Source organism: Atractosteus spatula, chromosome 14 (assembly GCF_055471065.1).
Source record: "Atractosteus spatula isolate fAtrSpa1 chromosome 14, fAtrSpa1.hap1, whole genome shotgun sequence".
Taxonomy (NCBI): domain Eukaryota; kingdom Metazoa; phylum Chordata; class Actinopteri; order Semionotiformes; family Lepisosteidae; genus Atractosteus; species Atractosteus spatula.
In genome coordinates, this window is record NC_142719.1 from 4,401,609 (window position 1) to 4,425,576 (window position 23,968).

The 23,968-nt window shown below is 40.7% G+C and overlaps 1 protein-coding gene across 2 annotated transcripts in view; it reads left to right on the forward strand.

Moving 5' to 3' along the window:
• The window catches only part of runx3 (RUNX family transcription factor 3), a 71,504-nt gene extending 48,245 nt beyond the window's left edge, over positions 1 to 23,259 (forward strand). Inside the window, exons 6-8 of one of the 2 annotated variants that reach the window (XM_088932397.1) lie at positions 3,901 to 4,065; positions 13,438 to 13,515; positions 19,015 to 23,259. In XM_088932397.1, coding sequence (XP_088788523.1) covers positions 3,901 to 4,065; positions 13,438 to 13,515; positions 19,015 to 19,505 — 734 coding nt within the window. In that variant the 3' untranslated portion in view covers positions 19,506 to 23,259. The remainder of the gene's footprint in view (positions 1 to 3,900; positions 4,066 to 13,437; positions 13,516 to 19,014) is intronic. The other variant, XM_088932398.1, reaches the window with a different exon arrangement.
• Positions 23,260 to 23,968: the final 709 nt, after the last annotated feature.

Here is a 23,968-nt window from a genome sequence, read left to right on the forward strand (position 1 = left end):
AAGATACAGCCTCACACTTTGTAGGCCTCAGGAGGCCTTTTCAGCACAAACATCTGTCCTTCTCAGGCAATTTGGAAATCCCTGGTCGGTTTGCACAGTGCCATAAACCCACTTCCTGCTGTGCAATATATAAATAGTAAACTCATGCATCCTGAATAGGCCCTGCTTATCTGTAAAACTGCCTGCCGTTTAGCAAAAGCGCTCATGTGACTATGCTGGGACGTGTTGTCAGTCGTTGAGAAAGTTGAACAAAACCTTCGCAGATGTGCAATTAAGGAACACGCTTGCGTTTGACGCAGAAGTTATTTTTAAACCGATTTTCTGTTAACAGCATTAGAATATTTTTAATCAACCCTCCCCCACCCCCTCAAAAAGTAATAAAATAAAATGTTACCCTAACTAGCTTGAGGGGCAAAAAAAAGCTTTGGTACTGTCGAGACCGTTATTCATCCCCACAAATGAACAAAATCTTTACAAGCTTCCACCTCCAACATGAGCTGCATTCACTGCATCTGCGAGCCTCAGCTGCTATAATCTTTCAAAGGGGCTGTGACATCATGCTAGCAAAAGTATCACTTCTGTTTTCTGGAAAACACTCTGAAACACTCAGTACTGATCTAGCTACAAAACCATTCATGGATCTGTGCTGGGCAAAGGCTGCATAATTGCAGCTAGTCTGTTGTAAGTGTGAATTTGATTTCAGTCCTCCAAGATGTCGCTAGATTAATAGATGCATCACACAAAAAACAACATCTGGGCACATTTCTTTCAAGCGCCCCTCCAAAAATTCAATTCTCTCTTTATTTTCCTGAAGACCATGATAATTGCTGCCAGTAAACTGGATAGGGATAGGCATTGGAGAGGTCTTGGCATAATCTGTAGTGCTGGGCCTAAAACTCATGAAACAACAAACAACAACAAGAGAAGACCAGATGGGAAATAGTTACAAAGTTTTATGAAGAAAAAAAAAGGATGGCTTTTCTGATTACTGGTCTAATAGTAACTTCAAGTCAACATAATGAACACCAGACTTGCATAATGAACGTTTCTCCCACTGTTCCCTCTTAAGGCATTCCAAATCTACTGTAAGTGCAGCGTGTTTCCTCTCTTCTGCCAACTGGACCCCAGCCAGTCTATTTCCTACTAAAGGGATATTTACTTTCATCCCTTAAGAGTCAGCCAATTCATCACAGACCACCACGGGCTAAAAAACTATATAAATTATCAGCTTTTTTTTTTGCAGAATATTATTTCCCTTCAGTTGTTTGAAGGAGTATAAATCTTTTAACAGAATGCACAAGCCTAGGGGCTTCTCAGCAGTTTCCTCCTCTCCCTGAGTTTGTACAGAAAGACAGTAGCGCAGTGTCTTTAAGTGTGTTAGATAGAGCCAAGGCTCAGACTCAGACTTGGCATGCCCGGAACCTTTCCGTATGGCGTAAGCAAAGCCAACTTCAAACATTTGAATAATGAGCTATCAGTGGCCGACTTTGTTAGGTACTAGAAGAGACTGTTCCCTTCCCAAGGAAAAAAAAAAAGACATATTGGCTATCTTTACTGGATCCTGTGGCTTTGCATTTTGCTTTGGGACAACTCAAGAAAAATCAAAACAGAACAGTATTTTGATATCTTTCATTCAATGCTGATGAGGCTGGACAGTGAAAGTGTAGGCACATCTGCATTCAGATGCCATGACTGGCCGTGAAGCCTCACGTTCACATTGAGAACAGTTACATCCATTGCTGCTGATAAGGTGTGGGGTGGGCTGACGGAAAAACATTTTTTTTTGCCAAATTGTAGCCCTGTTCATAAAGAAAAGCCTTGGAGAAGTAATTACTTCCATCAAGGATCCTTAAAACTAGCCCCACATTGAATCATACATATGACAAGTTCAGGCCTTGTCATAATAATTCACAAACATATATATATATAACCCAGTGATCATTCCTCAGGCATCTGACACCATCGGGGTGCTTGTGAACACTTCAAATTCAGACCTTGCTATTGCTTCACATTAGGTTTATGTTGAGCTGCCTTGGGTGTAACAGCTGCCAGAGGGCTCGATTGAAAGGAAGAAAGCAGCATTATATATGTTCTCTGAAACACATTTATACTGTTCTGGTAGTTACATTAAACCCATTTCTAATGCTTCCATTATGGCTGTCGGGAGCCGAGCCCCCTGGCCCGCCTCTCACAGCAATATCAAGGAAGCGAAGCTAATGCTTCCGAGTAAACAAACGTCGATATCATAACTCACTGTTTTTACTGAAAGGAGCAAGTTTTTCAGTAACGCAGTAAATACCGCTCTGGGGTTCACAGTCGTTAAATCTCTCTCTTCTACACACGCACTCCACCGTGTTGGGTGATATTTGCCGTTTCTCTTTGTTTGGCGTCTAAGGAAAGGCTTTGACAGGTGAAATTGTCTGCGTAGCATTTTCGTTAATGCCCACCGGCAAAATACTGCTGGATTGAAAGACAGGATTTTATAATCTGCCCTTCAATAGATTAGAAAACCACTGCTTTTATGATGGCGTGAGCCCATATTATTCAATTGTACAGTCTTTACGCAGCATAGTTTCACCTGGCTCTTTGTGTGCTTATCCAAATAAACGACCTCGCGTGAATGCTGACATTCTGGCTCACTATTTACACTTATGTGGATTTGTTTCAACCTGTTAACTGACAAACACTTAAGAGCGCTGTAATGGGGCCTGTGGAGTTCTACACAGTTGAATAGCTGGCTGATTCAAATGCAGAAGTACAGAAATAACTGAAAACGCTCTACTGTAATAGACTGTGCAGTGTTAGGGGCTTTCCTCTTTTTTCAGGATGAATGTGAAGCACAATAGCAGCCTTTATTAAAACTCTGCATACCTCAGCTCGTGACAGCACAGGGGTTTTCTTAAAAGTGATCAACTTATTTTTATTGGTAAGAACCAAGTAAATATAAAATTCATTACTTTTGACACAATACGAACAGCGGGGCCTTGAAAGTATTTTTTGATTTATACCAGAAGGCCTCCTTGGTTCTTTGCTGTGAATCAGCTCTGCAAGCCAGCGATTGTCTTCCGTTATGAAGAGACCTGAAGAGATGGAATCCAAATGGATCACTGCCAAAACAGTACTCTTCATCGCAGTAGGCATACTGTTTTCATGTAAAAAACGTGCCCTGGGAATTACTGTTGAACTCCCAACTCACTTTTTTACATTTTAGCCGTTTTTTATCGCTTAAGCAAATGGCTTTCTAATTGTTAGTGGTTTTGTCATTTTTAGATTTGGTGTTAATGTTCTCAGAAGTTATGGAAGCATGTACAGTGGCTGTAAATCACTGACCTAGACGCTGGCAATACCTCGATAATCCACTGTGGTCTGTGCTAACAGTGGAACGTAGATCACTGAACATGTTTCTCTTTGGAGTGTTAAGCCACACACAGCAAAACAATTGATCAGATGCCAAAAAATGAGCCACATACTTTTACTTAGCCTACAAGATGTGAAGAAAGACATGCATAACTGAAATTAGCAACTATCCTGAAAAATGAACTGTTAAAATGAGTATTAATTATGCAATCTGAGGAAAACACATTCATCCAGGAGTAATGGTGCAAGTCACACAAAATTATGAATTGACTAGAGTATAGTGTCTCTTTTTATAATAGTATGAAAGAACTCATTTAAATTGAAAGGTGGTGTAAATATTACACATCTAGTTTTACCTTTACTGCAGATCATGGGGAATGATAGTTCATCTTCAACTCTATCTTCCCTGGATAGAACCTTGGTTGTCAGAACTGTGTTTTACTTGGCCATATTCCCCCTTTCCCCCCCCCCCCCCCGTCAACTGCAGAACAACACTGGTGTGTTAGCAGAAGACTGTAACATGGCTATCCGTATCTCTGGCAGGACACCGGCAGAAGCTGGAAGACCAGCAGAAACCCACAATCTTCTCTGACCGGCTGAGCGAGCTGGAGAGGATCCAGAGGGCCAGCTTGGCCAACATGCGCGTTGGGACCACCAACACCAACCAGCGGACGACCCACCAGGGTCACTTCAGCCCTCCAACACAAGGTATGTCACACAGGACAGCCCTGTCCAGTAAACTCCCACCCCCCACTCCATCCCCTCAGTACACAGCTACCGTCAGATGAACACCTTGGTGTGATCCTGGGTCCCAATTATTCTGTCCGCCTTCCCATCTAAACCTAGAAAAGAATTTTGACGACAGGGGAAGATGTAAGGGAACCTGCGATGTATGACGCCTCAGCTTAAAAAGACCTAGGGCCTTTGAATGTGCTCTTTCCACAACTGGCACTGCCAAGGTAACAGGACTTCAGCTGCAGGAGCTCCTGCTTGACCAATACATTATTTTGCTACATTACGCTCGCATGTCCTTATTACAATTGGATGGATATTGAAAAAAAAATGAAAATTAGTTGCATAACTACAGAACTTCAGAAGCAGTTGCGTAATGGAAAAGATTACACCCAATCCGGATTCATAGGATTCAAAGTCCATTTAACACCTTAAATCAGCTCCTAGTTTAAAAATAGATGTTTTTCATTGAATTGGGCATGATCCATGTTTTGTACACTTGCTGGAAAGCAATAGGAACTCAGTTTCTGGAGAATCCCTGCTTTGCATTCTAATTACAGTGTTCAGCAAGCTTGCACAGACTAGCCATATGTATTTGTCTTCACATGCTCAGTAATTAATTCGGCAACCCCAAAAACACTGTTTTGGTTGTGCTTACTGGTTACAGGTAAAGATTTTAATTGATGATTCTTTATTTATTTTAATAGACGGTGATAAGCATTAAAGACGTTTGGCACCGCCTTCCATTCATACCATCTATACCACAATAAAGCAAACTGAGAGCAGTGAGATCAGCAAGTCTGTTACTGTTGCAGGCCGTGCTTTAAATGTAAGAGCTTATTCACAATTTCAAACACTGGCTCAGAAGACTTCCAGTAAAAGGAATCTCACACAGCCTTCTTACCTCTTTGCATTGTAGGTAATAAAAGTTCTGAATTCAAAATGCCATTCTCTTTAAAATGTATCTTAGTTTGATTTTTAAGAAACTTTGTAGATTGCTTCTTGTCTGCTAGAGTCCTATCATTTGATTGTAAACGGCTGTGTATAAGCCCAGTGAAAGAGAATGCTTTGCTCCTAGCCTCTGTCTTCTGCAGGAGTAGCACACCCTTTTACACCTGAGCAGGAATTTAACAGCTCTTTGAGATATTTCTGTCAGCCAGTCTGAGGATGGCTGTTTAAGACTTTTCCTTCCAGAGCAGCCTGGTGTTTAGACTAAAAAGAAGATACTTGCAAAAAAAAAAAAGAAAGGAAGTTTGGAATAAGTCAGTGGGTGGAGATCGGTGTTCATTCTCAGACACATTTGCTATGATGGCATGTCTCGCTGTCTACACTCGCACTATCACACCACACACCCCTCGGTCAACAATACTCTCCCACACACAATTTCTCATGGGGGGGAGACGTTAATTACCAGCACACACAGCTAATGATCCTATTTATCAGCAAGGTTTGCAAATACTGAGGATATGTTTTCAGTGTTTTTTCCGCAAGTAATACAGCGTGTTACTCTGCCTTAAGAAAATACACCAACTCAATGGCCTTGAAAATCACTGCCTTGAGATTGTCAGAAATGTCTGGACATGACAAGCTATCTTACTGGACTGACACATTCCATTAGGTTCTTTTTTATTTAGGAATTTTTCACTTATTAAATGTACTTTTAAAATGTCTGTACCCTTAGTGATTTTCTTGTTTTTGCTCCGATTCTTATTTTGTATCCCCAAGGAACAGAAATAACTAAAATAACTTAAAATCTGTTATGGCATTGCAGGGTATCGGATATTACAAGGCCAAACTACTGGGCTTTAGAACACATGGCAATGCAAATTTTCTTCTCCATTTTACCAAGCTTCTGACAAAGATTTTCTGAAACTTTGAATTCACATATTTTCTCATTTTACTGTAAGGTGTTAACATACCACACTGCGCATGGTTTAGGGTGTTAATGAGGAATTACGGAGGTTGAGGTTGAGGTTATAGAGTCCTCAATACAAGTTATAGCACATATGGAGAACTAAGGGGAAAAAAATCACCTGTTATGCCCCATATATATATATGTCCCATATATTTGTCAATCTTATGTAATTATTTTTTAAAACCCAAATCTTATATTTTAATGTCACTCTGCCAATAGCTTTTTCAAGCTGTGAAAAAGGTTCATAAATAACATTGTTATTTTCTAGAGAATATATAAATATTTGTAACAGAACATTACCATATATAGTTAATAGTAGAGAATTTAAATAAAGGGATGTTAAAGTTGTGCAATGCACTATTAAGACGTCATTTAGAATATTGTGTACAATTTTTGGTCACCATGTTACAGAAAAGGTAACTAAACCAGAGAATAGCAATGTATGTTATATACAATACAATAGCAAAATCGGAAATGTCCTGCTCTGACAAGCTAGAAGAATGTTTTAGTCTTGACAGGGAAGACTGCGAGGGGTTCCAGTTCAAGTAGTCAGAAACCTTGCCGAACGGCAAAGGCACTGACAAAGTCAATCCAGAGAATGTCTTCAGAACCAACAGTGAAATTGCACAGGGCACAAGCAGAAACTACAGGGAAGTCATTTAAAGTGGAGTGTGGAACAAACTACCCTGCCATTTTGATGAAGCTGATACCCTGGTTTCATTCAAGACAAGGTTGCATATGAGATGCTTGGACCATTTATCTACTTAGCAACCACATGAACTAGACTGACCAAATGGCCTCCTGTCGTTTTTAACCTCTTTTAACCTCTTTATTGAAACATTTACGGGGGCCTGTCAATATCCCAAAAGTTAACATTTTGTACTGCGACCATGGCTCTCCTGAGATGCCCCCAAAATCTGTCTGCTTTGTTTACTATTAAAATGTTATGCCTTCAAGCAAACTTTTCAACATCAGATCATACATAAAACATGACACTTTCTTTTTTTTTTTTACTAGGTACCTAAAGCCTTGAGGGAGGCAGTTATTTTTAAGTTCTGTTTTACTGGGTTGCTGAGGCATTACTAAAAGCACCTATATGATGACAAATACGTATTAAGCAGACTAAGCACATTAAAATGTTGGTTAAACCATAATGCACCCCTGCAGCAATTAGGAACGAAAAGGCTTGTGGTTTGTGTAGATGCTGTAGTATGCAGTAACACTTGGCACAAGCTTAGGGACTATTGGGGAGAAAAATGAACCCAAAACCACATAGCTTAATCTTGCATAATACCTTTACGCCTTTCCTCCCATGGGCAATCAGAAAATAATAATTAAGAAATGAGCCTTTGCAGCACGTATTTTGCAGCCGCCTCCCCTATTTATGGGTGCATTTGTGGTTTGAAGGGAGGCTGGCCTATGTTTCACAGGGACGGTCTCTGTGCACACCAACCAATAGGGAAAACAACAGAAGGAGTAGGTTGAAAAAAGTTAAGTAGGCTGGTTAACACTTAACCCAGGGAGATGTCTAGCCTGTTATTTTTTGTCATTTTTTCCTTTGTTTTACACACAAGTTTACTCGACAAGCACCATTTACACCATAAAGTTACACTAAACACAGGCATTTATCTGTATCGAATGTTTTTAATAATGATGTGTACCCTAAGAAACCTAACAGTTGTACACTGCGTTTTGTGTCATCTTAACAGACCTCAGACTCCTTGCTTGATTGTGTAACCGCGTGTACAGTTCAACAGAGAAATTAAGTTTCCCACAATTAAGACCCACGCTTTTTTTGTTTGCTTAAATAGCGTAACTGTTCCACTGTCTACAACACATCGTAATTACTTATTTCTTAAGGAATACCGGTTATCTTGAAAAACATATTTCCTAATTCGCACAGACCACAGCTTTAAAGTTTTAACTTTTAAATAGAATAAGCAAGTCGAAATTACGGTGCTTGAATTTCATAATGCGCTGTTAGACACAATTGCGTTAAGCTGGTAATGTCACATAATACAGTGCATGCTCCTTAAAAATATAACTTCCACTCATTTGGCGCTCAGGCTGTGTGCAATTGAAGAACAGGTGATGGTGTACACCTTTTGATACAGTAAACAACGTTACTGAGCTTTTCACAGATTATTTAAATTCCTCCTTTATCGTCTAAAGCGCCAAATTATGTTTGGGCTTTCAAACTTTGAATTCTCTCTGAGGCATACTCTGTAATATGTAACACACATCCAAGAAACACTGTTCCACTGAGACAGCCAATTATACGTTGATGTCGCAAGTTCTAGTGCAGCACAGTCAGCACTCCAATTAAGTTTCATTACGATGCATGCATCGACAAGATCAATTTATATTGTCTGGCTGCGCACTTTTTTTCTGACTTTATTGCAATGCGCTACACTATTTACTGCCCTAAGACTTTGTAAAAGAACGGGGAGGCGCAGATACAGTGCTGAGTAATAATAACAAATTAATAAAACAATGAACAGTAACCGGGTTGCAAACCGTGGTATCTTCTACGGAAGTTGCCGTCGTCCAAAGTCATGTGACCCGACATCTCGTGCCCGCTGTGCGTTTCCTGATTGGCTACAGGTCACCTGTTTCTTGAAAGTTGCGCTGTTGGAGAATAGACGCTGGGTCTATTCCAGGAGACACGTTTCCTCGTTTTGGGGAACACGACAACAAGGCCAACATACCCGAGGGATATTTTTGTCTCGAAACCAGTTTCTTAACGTATGCTGGGTTTCAGACTATTGTTCTGGTCTTCCAGACATGGGGTGGTTCTGTTTTCAAGTTTGGCAATCCATGCACACCTTTGTCGGGAACTGAGAGTTAATTTAGAAGTGAAAAGAAAATTGTTTTGTTTACTCCAGGTACAATTGAAAAATAGTAACAGGTGGCAAAGGATAAAGCTGGGCAGAGGCGAACAGTACGAGATCCATACAAATCAAACTTATGTTTTAAAAGCATTTTCCTAATCTTAAGATTGCTTTTCTCTTATGATTTTAACATTGACTTTAATATTTTGACTTGCGAGAACGCGAGCCTCCTGTTCTCTTCTAGAGGCTGCGAGATGTCCGATGGCTGTCATATGAGTCCTCTAATACATGTTGGACTGTTTTTTAGTCCTTTAACAAGATAATTCAATGGAGAGAATGAATTCTCACAGTGAGAGTGCCCACTAATAGATCAGGGCATTCCGAGGGGAGAAACTTACCAAAGGATAAGAGCAGCAGTGCTCCACCTGGGATTTGAACCCGTGACCCAACTGGGTCGAAATCCAAAGTCCTCAGCCGTACTCCTGTGCAGCTGTACAGGATGTTAATTATACTGAGATGCAAAAATGCAGCAAAAGCAATTATTTCCAGTACTCATGTGCTGTGATTTTAGTACCTCTCGATATAATGATCATAATCATAATTATGAAGATGCCTTCCCCCCTCTAAGTTATGCTGAAATTCTGAAATAGGAAATAGACATTTAAGCCAACTTCATGCACAAGAACAACCAGAATTGTTGAGTGCTGTTCTCAGGAATTTTAAAGTACTATAACAAAGCACACAACACACCAGCACATTTCCTCAGTGACAAATTATTACAAATGCGCTTGCCAAATAAACAGAGACACGGCGACAGTCTCAGTAATGACGCAGTTCATAAACACACTTGCAGCATTTCCTGTAGCTGCCAGTGGGGTCCTGAAACTCACAGCTTTTCTTCTTACTTTTATTTACCGGAATTACTCTGTTCAGGATATAGAACGTCTTTCGCACATTCAAGTGCACACTGTTGCATTCATGTGGGTCATACCAGTGTCGACTTTTTAATTTCATTAGTTTTAGATTTAGGTAAAGAGTAAGTGTGGGGTACAACAGCATTGAGGGCAAGGCTTTGAACTCCTGGCTTGTGGGCTCAAGCAAGTCCTCAGCGCAGACACTGCTGTGCTGTAGTGCCTCGAGTGAGGTATTGCACCCCAGTGGCTCCAGTCCAGCCAGCTGTATAAGTAGGGACCAGCATAGCTGGAGGGGTGATCCCTGCACTGAACTAGTGTCCCATCCACTGGTGGAGGTGGTGAGATGCTCTCTTGTCCACTTAACTCACCAGAAAGCAGCCGATGTGACTTTGCTATGAATTTTACCTAAGAAGTGAGTTGAGTATTTAACAGATCCATTGACCACAACTGTGAAGCTTTGTCCTATTTGCTGTTGATTATTAGTATCGAGGCCATCAGATTATTTTCTTTGATTACGTGATGTTTTGTATGAATCGGGATTCGATCCCATTATGAAACACTCGGTGCTTAGGCAGCGTAACTTTGTAACAGGCAGGGTTTTTTGGAGTGGCAAGCAAACTGCGTTTGCTTTAAGAAGACAGCTTTAAGTTTGTGCTCCCGTTGATGAGCAGCCGAAAAACATCTTGGAAATGAGACAAGCCAGTTGCTTAACACTAAACCTGATTTATCGGTGCGTTTGCAGACACAGCCGTGTAACAGGTTCCATGGGCTTGCACCATACTGTCTGGGGAGCTTGTGCAACAGAGTGTAAATATTAAAAATGCCATATTAGAGCAGGCTCCCACTTCAGGTTTGGGTTTGTCTTAATTTTCCTTCAGCTATGTGTGTGTTTGTACAAGGGCAGACAGCAGGGAACGCACAGAGCCTGTCCTGATGGGGTTGGAGAGTGCTCCTGTTTGTGCTTGGTTTTTGTTGCTGTTCATTCTCGACCATGGTAGGGATCCATGCACACCGCCCGGCAATCCAGCACTGTTGAAGGGCAGAGCAGCTCAGAAGCAGCCCTGTGTGGCTCTGCTCTTTCTGTGCATGGTCGAACGCAAGAGTGCACAGCAGCAGCCGGCGTTCGGATTCATTTGAATAGCAATGCCCGCTTTTCACAGCCAAAGCCACATAGTGGTTTTGAGGCCAAAAAATAAGCCAAAAAGAGGTGCAGCGAACCGGGTTTTACAAATTCCGACTTTCAAAAGCTTGCAGATCCCAGCCAAGATACATTTGCTTGGAAGGTTACCATGCTTTCAGAATCCGTGGCCTATTATTGATTTATCCCTGTGCATTGTTTTCGAAGTTTTGTCTTTTTTTAACACAAAATTTCAAATGGTCCAAAGGAAAATGGCAGTTTTCCTTCCCGATTGGAAAACTGAAGTGGCTTCCAGCGAATAATGAAATTACAGCATAAAAGTCACTGAAATTTCCAGTGTTTCAAAAGGTGATTAATGTATTTTTCCTAAGAGAGTTAGTATTATTTTTTTAAATGAATGTGGGAAAATATTATACTTAAATATTTGCTTTGGCTAGTTGTATTTTCTACATAGAAGAACACGAATAATGGCCACCAGTTTTGGTCCCAGGAATTTAGCTACAAGTACCTAATGGAAAAATAACTTAATTTTTTGCATTTTGTATTGAGTACAGGAAAGTAAGATAACCATTTTTAGCATGAGCCCGCAGCCCAAGATTCCATTCCAAAGATCCCAAACAGCCTAGATGTTGTGTTGTTCTCCCTCTTTTGCAAGAACCTACAACAGGAAGCTCTCATATTCATGTTGTTTCAATGGTATGGTTAATTACAGAAACCAGAATGGCACCCTGCTAAAATAAATTCCCAGTGACACTGATTCCACAATCACAGGATGACAAAACCATCCACTTTCAGTTAAAAGTAAAAGTGAGTTTTGACAAGGCCGTGCAAAGGGGGGACATTTTAGGAGAATTTGTGTTGAACAGCCAGGTACAGCTATGCACGTTCACACTGAGAATACAGCGGTTGCCACACTGAGGTCCACCCTGTGCTGTTCTGTTAACTGGCAATCTGTGCTCGGTATTGAAGTTGTCTGCTTGCCAATCAAAATATTTGAAGGAAATGTTTATTTTCTTCTCAAAATCACACCAGCTGCTGCACCTACTGAATGACCCCATTTATATGTAAGAATTTGCCATTGTGAAGAGGGGGACCAGATTACCAAGCATCTGAATGTTGACCCCAGATTTTAGAGGAAAAGCTGCTGCTTTTAAGAAAGAATTAAAAGCCTGTTGAATGTGGCTGAGACGAAAACCTCTGACTGGCTCTCAGCCTTGGCCAAAGCAGCTCTCTGCTGACCCCCAGGTGCTGACCACTTGCAGTGAAGCAGATATCTGGGGTACATACCGCAGGGGAAGACTTGACTGCCGCACACAAATCCCGAGTCCTGTGCAAGCTTTTGTTTTTTCTGCTTCAGAGCTCCAAATTAATTATTAATTAATTAATTAAAAAAAACTACCATATATCTATCAAAAAAAGGTTCCCCAGATTTATAAACTGGCTTCTGTTGGAAACCAGGGAAGGGAAACAGATTTTGAAATATGATAAATGGAGCATGCCAGGGAGAGTTTTAACTCTTTCTGAGATTAGATCGTGAACGATCTCTGACAATACCTTTCAATGTAGCATGTAAATTCACTAACTGAAGGGTGACATTCAAGAGAAATGATCTTTCAGGAGACTTTATTATTGTGCTAAATGTTATTAGGTCTATGCTTTTGAAAATAGGTCTGTCTGCATTTCCTTTGCACAGTAGAATCGCTTGTAACAGCTAAAGCAACAGCAGCTTTTATTTGCATGTCTAATTGGCAGATGCCTGTGGCAGGATCATCACATTTTTTACCAGGAACAAAAGTGTTTGTTGAATCATTTTTGACGTAAGCTTGTATGTCAGAAAGAAGAACCGTGCAATGCAAACCCTACCAGCGGACAGGCATTCTGTCCCTTTTATATTTAACAAAGGCACTGAAGGCTAAATAATCGGTCCATCTCCTGACAAATTCTCATTTAGAGTTTTTTTTTATTTTAGTGACGTTTTAGCTCAAATTTATTTATAATGCCTCTGGGATGTCTTCATATGTTTTGACGCCATTTTCCTTTTTTCAACAAGCAACAAGTTCACATAATCTGGCTGTATATCTTCCCTCATACAGACTGATGAACTGCACAGTACACAGCACTAGTGTTAAGAGATTCACTGTCATTTTCGTTCTAAAAGATTTTGACCATTTTGTTCTTAAACGCAATTGAACATTCAATGCTCTGTGCCTTTTTTCTTGCATTAGCATAAATACGCGATGACCAGATTCAGATTTCTTCAGATGGAAATTCTATGCTTCCAGGAGTAGCAATACTTTGAAAAGCAAACAGTTGCTGAGAATTACGGTGATGCGAATGCATTTGTACGAGTTTTGATATAACAGTCAAAAGTAGAGCAATAATAATATTAATTCATGCCAGCTTTTGCAACTTTCGTAGCAAGCTTTGCACTTCATTTCTGTTCCAAAATGTAACTTTTCATGGTAGACTTAGCAGATTACAGACTTAGAAACATTAGCATTAAATAAAGTATTGTGCTCAATGATCAATGCGCTATTTTAATATTTACAGCTCTGTGGACTGAACAAATTGACCCTCCCAGTTTACCTTTAAAAACATGCAAGGTGGAAGATGATCTGAGATGGTCAGGTAAGCAAACTCAATGATATGAGGCCAGTGCTTTCTCGCTTTCCTCCTCAGGATGAACTTAAGACCAGTAGATCAGTAGACAGCTTCAAGCCTGAGCATTGCCATTAGGCAAACGACACTGGGATTCCCTGAGTGGCCACACACACCTGGCCTGTCAAACAACAGTGAACCCATTGACCCTCTGTGCACCCCATCTTGCCATTGGTGTCAGTGAGAGCTGCACCCCTCCTCCAGTTGGTGCTAACTCAGCTGCTGTCACTGTGGGGCTCATAGCATGCACCCCCAATAACAGGTTTCAGAGGCCAGCACACACAGCCCCCTCCCAGCCCCCAGAGCTGGTATGAAGGTTGCTGGAATAAAGCCAAGTTCAGTGACAAAAGTGTGGACTCCAAATTGAGAGGGAGTGGTATAAAAAACAGCTGCCTATTCCAAACATAAAATGAAGAAAATGCCTTCTGACCTTATCTGAGTAGACATTGGAAAGGTAGCCACTTGCTCCACACAGACAAATGTATTTCCATTACTGTGTCTTTTGCTTTAATTAGTGTAGAATTAAGTGTCATCTCATGTCATCGCTGAGGTCTAGGAGTGCCCAATCACAGCCTAAGCATGGGGGTGTGGTGAGCTACTGCAAATTGACACAATTACTAGTTTGTCTTAACAAGTTTGGAAAAGATAGCTGAATTTGGCTTGGATAGAGGTAAGTGCCTGAAGGGCCATCTTAACACTAAATTATTTTTAGTTTTCCCACATGGGGCATATTTTGAGAGCTTGACGTGATTGTCAAGCAAAAACAGGGCGCACTGCTTCTTTGACAGCAAAACCTCTAAGAATGACAATGGCATTCATACACCGTTTAACACAACGATGAATCACAGCCAAACCAACAGCATTGCTCTGTCGATTATCCCACTGTGCAAACAAACATCTGCTATTCATTTACCTGTTCAGGGTGGAGGGGTGGGTATTTTTTCCAATTCTTCACACCTCCTCCTGGCTTCAATTTCTCAAGGGTGTTCTTTTTCTCAGCACAGACAGCACTTAAAAATGTTTAGATTGCCTTTAGGTATTGTTTCCCAGGACATTCCTCAAATAACCTACCACACTGGCACACTTCCATCTCTTTCTCTTGACTTGTTGGTCTTGTTCTGATTAGCTGAAAGTGCCTCTGTACTGAATCATCCCCCTCAGTCAGTTCTACTATCTTTTAGTCAGATGAGTCACATCTTGGTATCTGGTGTTCCATGTAAACATATGGCAGTGAGTATACAGAATTGTTATTTATTAGTTCAATTTATCTGGAATTTTGCTTGACTAAAACTGCAGGGATGATGCATCGTCTAGGCTGGAAGACAGAAGTGTGGGCGTGAGACAATTCAAAGGATTGTTGTTGTGTCAGCTAATGAGGGGGAGAGAGACGGCACTTTTTTTTTGGGGTCTGTGGAGGTGTTACTATAGAATTCCTGAGCTGCTCCGCCATAACCTAATTTTTTAATGAAGTGAGAAACAGGAGTATCCTCACATTTCTTTAGTTTTAGTTCTTTAGTCGTGAGACCGTGGATTTGGAACAGCCATGGTAAACAATGCAACAGGGCACTCCTGATTTCCAGTTTGAGAAAAAGCCTGAAAAGCAGTGGTGCTTTCATGTGGAAATGGAGGCCCTGACCAATTGCAGTTTTGCTCCCACATGAAATCAGACTTTGTTTTGCTTACTTCAGCTGTGTCAGAGCTGTGGCACTGCCTGAAACTAACACATAATAGTCATAGTCGTATTTCCTTATTGCAACATGGCAATAGAGCACTGACAGCTGTAAGCTGTCACAACAGCTTGCAATCCCCTGTTTTATTTTCATTGGTGACCTCTCCATACTGTGTTCCATGGTATCATTGAGTTTCTTTAGTGGTTAAAATCTTTTTGGTTGTTTTCTTACTCTACAGTTGTACCTTATTATATATAGATCTGGTAATAGTAGAAATATTTTAGTGTGGTCCTGAAACTAAGCCTAAGCACTGTGCATAATCTTGAGGACACAGCCATGTTCGAGGTGCAGTTATCCCTTTCAAAAAATGTGTGGTCTGGAATGAAAAAGAATAAGAAAATCCTGCTTGAAAGCCAACAGTCTGAGGTTAGGGCTTCTGTTTCTGCCCATTTGCATCTGAAAAATTTCCATGTGTAATACATACCTACGGCATTTTGCATTAAGCTTAGAAAAACAATTCGCAGGTGAATGGCAGAGATTTGAATTCTGTTAAAGCCAATATTGCATCTTATGTTAACTAACAAATCAGTTTCTATCATAAGCAAATAGTCCAAACACAACTGCATATTAGGACAACAAACTTCGGAGTAGTCTAGTGCCGTCCTTTTTATGCCAAGCAGACACCTTTACTAACCTGGCTCTAAGAAATCAGCTCTGGCACACAATGTTCTAAATACAACACTAATTCACCTCTGCTGCACAGAACATTGAAATCTGACAATATCCCAAATTCTGTTCTGAGCATCCCTCCACAGCACATTTCAGTTGCAGTGAACAGAGATTAAGCATGCTTCACTGTTGGAGGAAGAACGAGCTACATTCAGTGTATTTAAGGAGGTAACATCAGGGTTCTTCCAAGCCCACAGTTGTCATTTTATTCTGGGAAGCTCAGCATTAAGCCGGTATTTAGAGAAAAGAAAACCTGTTCTAGTTTTCAGGAGCCCTGAAGGACTTAGTGGGTGAACTAGTTCCTCCCAATCAACAAGAGCGCAGTCCATGGGTTCTGCTTGCATGAAATCAGATACTTACTCTATACCACGGGCTCTTCACAAAACAAACAGAAGCAGAGAGAATTTTGACTGCAAAAGATCCTGTGTCGATTTTTTTTAAAAAGCCGTGGAAATTGCAATGAGCCATTTGCAAAGCAAACCAAATTCTTGAGACTTAAGATGAGACATTCTAAATAGTTGTTGGCATGCAAGGGGGTTTGCGTGCACTCATCCCTCTGGAAAGAAAGCACACCCTTTTATCTTTAGAAATTCAAGTTTTACACACTCTTTATGTGTAAATGTCACCAGCAAGACAGTGGGAAAAAGTTTTATTGCTCCAGGAAAAAAAAAATACAACAGACAAATTCTACAGAGTAAATCAAGGATCGTGTTTGGCTGCTGGGTTTGCAAGTCTTGACCTTTAAGCTTTTTGATGTTTGCTGTTCCCGGTTATATGGAACAATATGGGGGGATGATCATTTAAAATTCCAAACATGAAACCTACTGTATCTAGTGCTCTCTGGCCATGATACAAAACAAGAATCTCCAACCCTGCTTCTGAAGTGTCCCAGTTCAGCAAGTTTTTTAGCTCACTATTAAATCATCTCTAATTTATCACTTGGTTTAGACTTGGAACAGGTGAGTTTTGATCAATTTAGAGAGCTAATTGGTCCAGTATAGTCAGGAATGGCCAGCTGTAGACCTTAAGATATTTGAACTTCCATGTCAAATGATCTCTAAACTACTTCACTGATCACATCACCTGTTTCAATGATCAAAGCACAGTTGTCACATGCACTTAGAAATGGATGATTTAAGAGTGACCCATAAAACCGGCTGGATTGTGACTCTCCAGGACTGGGGTTGGCCAGGTGTACCTTCTAGCCTCATTAGTCGCTGAAATGCTACACTACACTACACAGGGCAAGGAAGGGGGGAGATCTCAGGGGCAGTGTGGAGTGTTAAAACATGTCACATTTATTCTAAATAGGGAAAAACCTTGAAGATTTTTTGTTGTTGTTAGATGAACGAGATTAGCAGTGCTTTTTATGGGAGTACACTTTTAGAGCCTTCAATGGTTTCTCGGACCTTGTTGATCCACGAGTATCATGCTCCAGGTGGCCTATTCATCAGACGTGTCGGCTGCTGTGACAGGACACAGAAACAGGGGTTGGATCCAAATCTGCCTGCTGTTTTCTTGCAGTTGTGCTAGGTGGCACCACGGTGCAATGATTGCTTCCCCGGAGTCTGCATGCTTCCTCCCTGTGTGCTCATCAGATATGCCTGGAATCTGTTCCAGGGCACTCCAGTCCACGCATCTGAAGTTGCAGAATTTCACCTCAGCCGTGCTGAATTTCGTGTTTCTCTGGTGTAGCCCAAGTGTGCAGTATTCACAGCATCTAGTCAGCGATCTCTTCTTATGAGCTGTCATCTGAGGTAAAGGGTGTGCTACCGATATTGCGAAAACTGGCACACTTGTGACAGATTTAAGAATCAGATTTAATCTTAAACCCACCCCCCACGTATCATACAGACAAGTCGTTCAAATTGTAGTGGGAAAGTCGAGTTGTTGAAAGTGTTTTGGAACGCTCAGTGCCGGTGACAATAATTTCTATTAATGTAACAATTGAAAAAGCTGTATTGAGCCTTTCCAGAGTATGCCCTGTTCGTTTGCATCGGCGTCTTCTCCCTCCCTCTCGTTTCTGCGAAGCTGCTTTGCGTGCTTGTATGACCGAGAGCGCTGGCTGCACGGTTTCCTGTTTGAGTTCTTCCTTTATATTTATTGCAAACGTTACACAACAGCCAAACAAGTTGTCACTGTTTATAAAGCATGCTGCTCTCGGCTCACAATGCCTCTATTGATGCAGCCTGAAGAGAAAAAAAAAAGTGTTTCTGAGCTTCAGAACTTATTGCTTAAAATGAGATAGACTTTGACAGTTTCTCTTATGTGTTTTTTCTCTCTCTGGTTTGGTTGTGTCGCAACCTGTAAGAGCATGTTCATTTTTTTAAAATACATTTAGCACCTTGTCTTTATAGCCTCTCCTGCATTTTGCACTTACGTTTACCCAAATCATGTGTTTTAACCTCTGATGACTAAACAGAAATCTGCAGCTGGATTCCATTATGCTGGGCTTCCACTGCAAAAATCTCTGAGAAATCGCTTATAATTCAAGTCAAAGGGCTGTGTGCTTGTCAGAGTTCCTGTTTCCTTTCAGGAGCAAAAACAGAAGAAAACAACTGCAGGTTTTGAGTTATTCCATTTAGAGCACTTGTATCAAATCCCAACACTCTTGATAGTTGCAGTGTTAGACCCAGGATTAATGTCAGTAAGCCATTTCAGAAATAACACTTTGGAAAGTTCTACCAAAATATGTACAAACGTAAGGCAGTAGCCAAGACTCTTGTCTGATTGACTGATTGAAATGTCTGTACTTAATTTTCCGATAATTCCTTTGAGTTTTTTCTTCCACATTCACTAATCCTTTTCAGAAAGTGACCTTCTTTTAAATAAAAGCATTCAGGGATCAACCAGAATCTGCATAGCTGATAAATCTGAAGAAAACAGTGCCTGCCTTGAACATTTTTTTCCCCAAAGAAATTGCTTTGCTCCATGACGGTTTGGGAACCCTTTATGCGAGTAACAGTTGGAAAAAAATTAATTCTGGCCGAGAGGACAAACAGAGGATTTGTTTTCCTCCCCCCCCAGTTATTCTTCCAGCTCATGTTCGTTCTCTTCTCTTCCTGCGCAGGGACCTCCGACATCTTCTCCAACCCCCGGCAGTTCCCCTCTCTGTCGACCCTTGCAGACCCCCGCTTCTCGGACCCGCGCATGCACTACCCGGGCTTCACCTACTCCGCCAGCCCCTCCAGCACCGGCATCGGAGGCATCAGCATGACCAGCATGTCGGCGTCCTCCCGGTACCACACGTACCTGCCCCCTCCCTACCCGGGCCCCTCTCAGAACCAGAGCGGGCCGTTCCAGGCCAACTCCTCTCCCTACCACCTGTACTACGGCACGGGCTCGGGGTCCTACCAGTTCTCCATGGTCACCGCCGGTGGCGAGCGGTCCCCAACCAGAATGCTGCCCTCCTGCACCAGCGCCACGACGGGCAACAACCTCATGAATACAAACCTGACGAGCCACAGCGACGGCATCGAGGCCGACGGTAGCCATAGCAACTCCCCGACAACAATGACCACCCCAGGGAGGATGGACGAGACCGTGTGGCGGCCGTACTAGAGGAACAAGAGTTTGGAACAGCAAAAAAAAAGAAAAGAGAGGAAAAAAAAAACTTACCGCATGTGTGACTGTACTTTGTCATTTCGCATTTTACATCTTTTTTTAGCTTTATCCATTGAAACCTGACCAAAGACTTCTGCCTTTTCGGACTCGCTGGCCGCATTCGAGCTACGCGCCTGCCAGATGTTTGAGGCTTTGTAAGAAAAACACAACAACAGCCGCCACGAGCAAGACTCTTATTTGACAGGCTCTCAGATCTCGCTTCTGAAGAATTTGCTCCTTCGAGACTCGGAGAACAAAAACAAAGAAAGGCCATGAGAAGAAAGTGTGCCTCAAGTTCAGTACAGGAGTACGTGAAACTAAAATGTACATATTGATCGCGTGTAATGATATAACCAAAGATGATTGTTTCTTTTATTCTATGATTGAAAAGCTGGATTGTGGAAAAAAAACCACAAACCGTTTCTCACCTTCTGCCTTCAGACTAACTTTTCAATCAGGGCTACTGATCCTCTCCCTTCGCCGTTCGCAGTTTTAACCCTGTAATCAGGCACAACCAGACAAGCAGAGCATCTTACGAACGGTCTTCGGTTTTAAAAAGAACACAGTTAGATTTCCCCCCAGCAAGTGCCTGAAACTTGCCTCTGGCCACTTCCAAAATGATTGGCAAGGTTTTCTGATACCTTAAAAAGAGCTGCTGTTTTTTTCTTTAAAACGAAGCTTTGATCAGTACCATGCAATCACAGCAGGGGAAATCACATTTGAGTCATGCTGGGTAGATGGAAGACAAGCTATACAAACTGCCTTGTACTTATATACGCGATTCCCAAAGACCTTTCAGGGATCTCACTTAAGTTGTCAAGCCTGTGGTGATGTACATAATCATTGCAAAGTCTTTGGAAATGTGCAATCATTAAAAAATAAGTGTTGGAGAGACACCTTTACATTTCCAAAATATTTAACAACTCTCTTAAAAACCCTAGAAATCTATTGCACATATCCTATCTCTGAAAAGAATGTAGGTTGTATTATACCTTCTGAAGCAGCTTAAATTCACCGTAAAACACAACAATAGACAAGGGCTTAGGTGTGTCACAACCATAACTATGAGCGCCCCAACATTAAACTTAAATCATAATGTGTGTGTGAGAGAGAGGCTGTAAAGTAATTGTACAAATAGGTTTGGTAAGTTGTATTGTCCATTAAACATGTTTAATCTTCAGAGGTGTAAACAGTGCAATTTTCTTTTGCGCCCAAACTGGTAAAGCCAAGAACAGACATTGATATTTCTATTTAATAATTCATCTCTCAGCATTTCAATAATAATGGACAATTCTGAAATGCATGATGAATAGGTGCAGTGTTTATTTTAAAATCAGAGATGACTTCTTCTTTTATAAATTCTTAATGTTATTATTTGGGGCATTTTACTATTGTGAGCTCGATTTGTTTAAACTGGACATTTATATATATATTTTTATTTATTTGAGAAGAAATGTGCACTTAAAATGTGTTTCTGGTCTAAGATATTTTGAAGGTGTCTCTATTTGGAGATAAATTAGAATTTGGGCTACTGTAATATATTTCAGATTAATTTAAAAAAAAAGAAAAAAAGTTGCTTGTTTTCCATTTCAGCTCACATGCACTAAAAATGCTGATCATTTAGCAATTAGAAAGAGCAAAACTAGAATCACAACACAAGCTCTTCCTCGGTTCAGTCAGCATAGATTAAAAAAGTAAGATTTTGCTCCTTATTTTCAGCTGAATAGCTAGAGATATGTTCCGGTAGATTGTGTGTAATTTCTTGTGATTATATGCTGGTCCAAAGTATCATTCATCACTCTGTGTTTTATCAGAATGATCCCTGAAGTTGCCAAAATATATTTTGCTTTGCACTATAATTTGCTTACAATTTTTTCTAAGCACATGTTCTCGGAAGGCAATGTCTGACACAGGTGGTGTTTAGGAAAGGATTTGATTTACTTTAGAAAGCTACACAATTATACCCCATTCCAATTTAAATCCACTTGAGACTGGTAGAGTACTAGTTAAAAGGCAGCAATGAATAAAATCCTTGCACTCGGATTGAGTATTTGCTCCATGATTGCTTTAATTTTTAAAATCCTTTTTTTTTCTCTTCCTTCACAGCAACAGAATTGCACAAAATTTCTCTAGGAGTTGCTCAAAGCCGTGATTGCACAGTAAATTGCCAATACTGCTGCCTTGTGTTGTGAGTGCACTATAACAAAGTCAAGTGTCTGAACCAGTACATTGCAGTTTACAGCGTTCAGTTTCAGACCATCCGATAAGATACCTCTATACTGTAGGGGTCGCACTGCACATTCATAACACACTACAAATACCTTGCTTTCCATTTTGTGAACTAGAAACTCCTCTTGTGAAAGCCTTTCTGTGCTGATTGATAATGCTCAGAAGCTGATGAAAAAAACAGTGGACTGCATTCTAGATCAATGTCCCAAAGAGAGCCGTCGTGGTGTGGTATATACTGTTACACAAAGTCTTGAGAACTTCACACCCCTGTGAGATGGGGCTGCATGTCCTGTATAACCCTTAATAATTTGAAGCCTCTCCGTCTTTCTCTTGTTCTGTTTTTTTGTAATTTATTTATTTGGAGGAGGGAGCTGGAGGCTCACCGCCACATTAATATATATGTACAGATTCTATATGAATGATGCAGTAGCACTTATCCAGGGGTGTCGGGTTACACATTTTAAACATTTTGTTATTGTACACATTTGCCTTTCATGAGAGAGATTTGATCAGCGGGACAGTTGTATCACAGAAACAGGCCATGGCTGTTGGCTGTGCGTGGTTCGTAGATTTTATTGTTCTTGCTTGACTGTGTGCAGGTTGCGGGGGGGTGGGAGGGGGTGACAGGTTTTGTGCTGTTATGACTTGCTGCAGGCAGAGACCCAGTAGACTTAACATAGTGGCTCAGTCCAATCTGAAAACGGTCGCGTTCTCGAACCCCTCTTTGAGGAGAAAAAAAAAGGCCGAATGCTCTTGTTTTACTCAGGAAATACAAAGGCAGGACGTGTGGTCAGAGGTACCCTGTCCTCAGTTTGACAGACAATCATGCCTGTTCTCTTCAGAGTTTCGGAAACTGTGCAAGAGTACTACAGCCATACCCATCTTTGAGATATGCAAAGAGTGAAGCTTTTCCTTATTATGGATTATGAGGACGAAGCAGTGCAACAGCAACGTAAATTTAAGCTAAATTTTAATCCCATATCTTTTTTTCTGCCTTGAGACATGCAAAATGAATGCTTTTGTGTTTGTCCTCTAGTAGACAACAGAAACATTTCATAGCCTTTTATTTGGTGGAAAGCTAGATGGGCTGCAAATAATGCACAATCAGAAGATATCAACTGCCTTCTCTGCAGCTGGAAATGGTTGAAAGCACAATGGATTTTTTTTCTTTTAAAGAAAGAAAACTTCCTTATCTTCATTTTGTCTGGTTTTTGCTATTACCTAATGCTAAAAGCATCAAAATCGTGTTTGTTAATTTAAATTTGTTCTATGTAAATTGCTATTTGTCATGTAATATACAAACTCTTGATATTAAATGCTTGTGATACATGCATTGTGTGAATGATGTAGTTTTTAAAGCAACATAATTAAAACTATTTGAGCTCATGCTGTAAGACTGCTTTTGTTTGTTTTCTCAGTCATGACATGATAATTAACATGTCTTAAATGTGTCTCTGAAGGAATAAATTGAAAGAAACCCAAACTCGTTTTCCACTTTATTTGGCTACTTCTGTGTTTAAATATATTTTCTTTCTTAGAAATAAAGTCTTGTTTTGTATTTAAGACTGGTCTGCGCTTGCTGATTCATCTAGCATACTTCAGAATTTTCCAGACTTAGCCTAAGCTTTGCTAGGTTTCAGACAGTGGAGTATTATCTCACAATTTAAAAAAAAAAACATGTTTCTACTGTTTCTTAAGTATTCCTTTTAAGATGTTGAGGGGGAAGGGAATGCCAGGGGCACATGATTGTAACACTTTATGCCACATAAAGCTCTCTTACTCCACAGGGATTGGTTATTCCTTTAAAACTCACGGATGTTGGATTAACTTGTGTAAAATGTGTACATATACAGTGCAACAAAAAATGTAGTGCGTCATAGCCTTGGGCACCGTGGTTTGAGAGAGACAGAAAGCCTGGATTTTAGTCATTTCTAGTCATGCAAGATCATTTTAACTTTTTTCCCCTACTTAATGCTAATGCTGAAGAGAAGACAATACAGAACAATAGATTAGTGTCTACAACAACTGTTAAGCCTTTGTCATAAGGACAAACAAAAAAAATAAAGCTTTGCTCAGCTTTCAGCCTCAAAAGCATACCTCTCTTTTTTAGACAAAGGAGAAGCTCCTTGGGCAAACTTATCAAACTGGTTCAATTGTGGTCGGCGGTGTAGGACTGTGGGCTCTTTGGCCAT